Source organism: Salvia hispanica, unplaced genomic scaffold, assembly GCF_023119035.1.
Source record: "Salvia hispanica cultivar TCC Black 2014 unplaced genomic scaffold, UniMelb_Shisp_WGS_1.0 HiC_scaffold_438, whole genome shotgun sequence".
Lineage (NCBI taxonomy): Eukaryota > Viridiplantae > Streptophyta > Magnoliopsida > Lamiales > Lamiaceae > Salvia > Salvia hispanica.
In genome coordinates this window covers 661-5,000 of record NW_025952177.1, presented here as the reverse complement: position 1 = coordinate 5,000, position 4,340 = coordinate 661, and the positions used below count along the sequence as shown (strand labels likewise).

The following is a 4,340-nucleotide window of genomic DNA, read 5'->3' as shown; positions in this document are numbered from 1 at the left end:
CTTGAATTGATCATTCTCCTTTTGATTCTTGATCATGAAGGAGTAGATCTACGCAACTTGATCATCACTAGATGGCTTCGTCTCAAAACTCGGAGATTGAGTGTTGTTTCTCCATTGGTTGCCAGAAGCGTTACTAGGACCAGCTTGATTCCAGTTTCCTTGTTGAGGCCTCCAGTTTTGTTGATTGGTATATTGAGCTCCTTGGTTGAAACCTTGACGATTGTTGTCAATGTAGTTCACATCCTCCATTGGTGCTCCTTGCAAACTAGGACATTGATCTGTATAATGTCCTCCTTGACACACTCCACACTTCATCATAGGCGCAACTTGGGATTGAGGAGTCAACTGCATAGATTTGACAGCATTCGTCATCGACGAAATTTGAGTACTAAAGTCAGCCATTTGAGCTTCTATAGCTGACACTCTTTCCGACTCCTTAGTAGCACCAAATGTATCTCCCGCGGCCATCTTTCTTGGATTATGCCAATTCCTCTGATTATTCACTAATATTTGAAATAGCGCACTTACTTCATCATGGGTCAAATCGTCCAAGTTCCCACTCGAACCTGCAGTAACCAACCCTGTGCCTTCATGATTAAGTCCCTTGTAGAACTTCAAAAGATCATGCCCCGGATCTAGACCATGACTTGGGCATTTCCTTAGCAAATCTGTAAATCTTTTCCAAGCTTCGGCAAATGACTCATCATACTTTTGCCGAAATGAAGTGATCTCCTCTCTCAACTTCTCTATCTTCATTGGAGAATTGTACTCTAAGAGAAACTTCGACTTCAACTCCTCAAATGTTGCTATGTTGTAGCCCGGTAGTGAGTCATACCATTCCCTTGCTTTCTCTCTCAATGAGAAAGGAAATAAAGCTCTCTTGATTCGATGATGCTCCACATTTGGCGGTCTATGAGAGTTCGTCAATTCATAAAAGGCATTCAAATGACTCATCGGATCTTCTTCATCTCGACCATGGAAAAGATTTCCACCATTCACCAAACTAATGTAGTGAGGTGGGATGTTGACATCGTCATGTGCATGGGCAAACTCCCCCGCGTAATCAACTCCCGATCTAAGGATGTCGCCAAACCTTCCCATGGGTGGAGCATTGTTATCGTCTTCAGCCATTTCGGTGCCTGACTCTGTCCCACAACTACTTTCTGAACTGGACTCGAAGAGTGGGTTACTTCTAACTGGACTCTGATAGTCCGGATAAATCTCAATCTCTGAACCTCTCGGCCCTCTCTTTCTTTGATAACAGAGTAATCCAAACGGTGGTGTACCCTGTGATCTTGTGTGCATTCACAATTTTTTTTTTTTAATTACCTTAACCTGCACAACAGAAAAGAAACCAAGCACATACACAAAATATATTTCACTACAACCGAAAGCGAGACCTCTCGACAACTTCGGGGTAAGTTCCTATAAAACGTGTGTGCTTTAGTGAAAACTAAATAATCCTAATCACTAAACTAAGAATTAAATAGATATCACCTAATATAAACACTCCTTCGTCTTCAAGTCCCGACGTGGTAGAAACACATGAGTTCAAAGGTGTAGAAACATCCATACAAAGCCTATATTACAACTTGGAGCAACATAGAGAGTTTAGCCTAAACACATGGTAGAATTTTCAACAAAAACCATAGGAACCATGCTCTCGTTGAGTGGAATTGGGATTTGGAGACGGATCGTCGGAATGTTGGCCGGAATTTCTTCCTTTTCTTCTTCCTCCTCTCTTACTCTCTTTTCCTCTCCCTTTTCTCGTGTCTGAATATGTCTGAATATCTTCCAAAACCGCCCCGGAAACCAATTTGAAACCTAAAATTCGGCAGTTTTCGAGAAAAACGCCCGACCGGGCAAAATGGTGCCAACCCGGGCGTTTCCACTGTCCCCGGGCGTTTTTAATGCTGAAAACGCCCGACCCGGGCGTTTTTGCCGGTTTTGACTGCTTCGCGCAACCTTCGTCAAATGGTCATAACTTCTTCATCCGAGCTCTGATTGAGGCGTATAATATACCCACGCGAAGCTATTTCAAAGAAGAAGATAATGGTTGTAAGATAAAAGAATTTGGACACCATCTTGATAGGCAACGAACAGTTACAATCAGACCCTACTCCACATGTACATCTATCAACTAATATATAATAATCAAACCTTAAAGATCAATTGATAGATGATTTAAATATACGAAATAGGAGAAAACTTGGAGTATAATTAGTATCATTTGATTCACATCAGAATGAAAGAGGAGAAAATTTTTATAATAACGATAAAGTAAAATCTTTCCGTGAGGGATTGATTTCAAATTGAGAAGAGTATTTGTTGATGAATGAGAAAAGAACGAGTTTTGAAGGGGAATGGATTGTTTTTCACTAAAGGAGAGAGTTGATTGATGGTCTTGAGAATGTTAGATTATTTTGATAAAAGTGTGAGTTTTGAAGAAAATGTTTGCTTTGTTTGTAAGCATGAGCGAGAGACTATTTTTCTTTGAGTTGGTGAAAATGTTTATGGTTATAGAAATTTATTGAAAAGTTATGAGAATTTTTGAATTTGAGGGAAGACATGTTAGCACTTTTTTTTCTTTCGGGAAATGGGGTTACAAAGTAATATGAGAACTGTGATGATGACATGATATGAGATGGGAGATGTTATATGCATATGCCTTTCGTTATTGAAGTATGAAGCAAGTAATAAGCTATGGGTTATGTACGTTGAAGTATGATGTTAAAAGTGTCGAGGGAAGGAAAGTATTAGTGCAATCATAGAATACCTAAGATATATGTTAGATTGAATGATATTGAACTTAGTTGTTGACAATTTATCTATCGCTTTCCCGAGCGATGAAAATGAACGAGAAATGGAAACTGGGGCAAAATTCCTAAATTATCAAGATATGAGACGAGAAGATCGAGATAGAGGATGGAGGCCGGTGGACCATGAAACATTTTCTATTTCTTAGAATTACACAAAACTTTGGAGCAAGCTATGTGCGAACCATTTTATTTGTAGTTGGATAATTACTATTTCTTATCGTTTCCCTAAGCGATAAGAACATAAGAGTATGATTAAGATCTCAAGAAGAGAAGGATAGTAAGAACTAAATGAAGTTTCAAATGTGCAAGGGTTCGAGACAAGAAGATTTTTTAGATAATGTATCCATGCAACGACGAGAGATCGTAAACACGATTTAAATTAGTATAGTCTATCTTGCATAATTTCCCAAAAGTAGCAACACGATGGAGATGGCCTTTATTGCATGCAGAGAAGCACACGGACGATTAAAATGTTTTAAGAGAATGATTGTTATAACGTGCAAGAAATTGGAGATGCCCTTATAAATTCGAACACATTGATTGATCGTATCATTCTTTGAACAATATTTTGATATTGTGAGCTTCCAGCATTGTTTCTTTTTCCTATGAAAGTAGTGACTCACGTCTAGTTTCCGGATATCAGGGTTTTTCCTCATATTTTCAGACACCTTGAGGGGTTGTAGTCTTTTGACTCATCATTCATTTGAGCAAGAATTTGATTTCGTGAGCTCTTGTCATATAACTTCATGTGTATGGTTACCTTCACTATGATCATGTATCCCAGACATGCTTCTGAAATGGTGGAATATTCTTCTTGAACTATTGTTCGCTTTACTTTAAGTCATGTATTTGGGCAAGTTCTTTCTTGCAGAAGTGAAATTCTTTTTAGCCCAGTTCCACTACATATATTATTTAACGCTCAATGATTCTTCTTTCTGCAACACCAAGTTAAGGCTACCATGTTCTATTTTTCCTTAACGTCTTTGACCTAGCTGATTTTCCTAAAAAGTTCACTTCACGTTGGTTGCAAACCCGTGAATCCATTGATGTGATTTCATTATTCAATAGCATGATGTCTCGAACTATGATCAGTGCTACTTCATGACATTTGTCTATGCTTCTAAACCCTCCCACGATTGACCATCTCATGTCATGACATGGTTGAGCCATCATTCATTCATGCCGGAATTTTGCAAATTTGATTTGACAATTGAACTATCTTATTTGGCAGCCTACAATGGAATTTGAGACTTAATTCAGATTCATCATGTTATCATGGTCTATCTAATGACCTTTCGAGCTCTCATCAGAAGTAAATTCTCAATTTCCATGGAATTTTATTTGATAGCTTTTAAACCATTTAATTCTCTGAATGGATGTGTCAAGTTCAATGGATTTAGTCCTTGCTTTGTTTGCAAACCAATTTTCGCAAGTTGGTGATGAGATTAAGAAGAGTCGAGCTAGAAATGTTGTTCTTGTTTTCCTAGATTAAATTTGAGTGTTTCATATTAAAGACATTTT

General features: G+C 38.2%; 1 protein-coding gene and 1 non-coding gene across 2 annotated transcripts; one reads left to right on the top strand and one right to left on the bottom strand.

Annotated features, from left to right (window-relative positions):
• Positions 1 to 48: 48 nt before the first annotated feature.
• On the bottom strand, positions 49 to 1,131 carry LOC125199259. Its single transcript, XM_048097331.1, has one exon. The coding sequence runs from the start codon at positions 1,129 to 1,131 to the stop codon at positions 49 to 51; it is 1,083 nt and encodes a 360-aa protein (XP_047953288.1).
• LOC125199260 lies at positions 638 to 744 on the top strand. Its single transcript, XR_007172552.1, has one exon. It is a non-coding gene; the product is annotated as a small nucleolar RNA R71 (small nucleolar RNA).
• Positions 1,132 to 4,340: the final 3,209 nt, after the last annotated feature.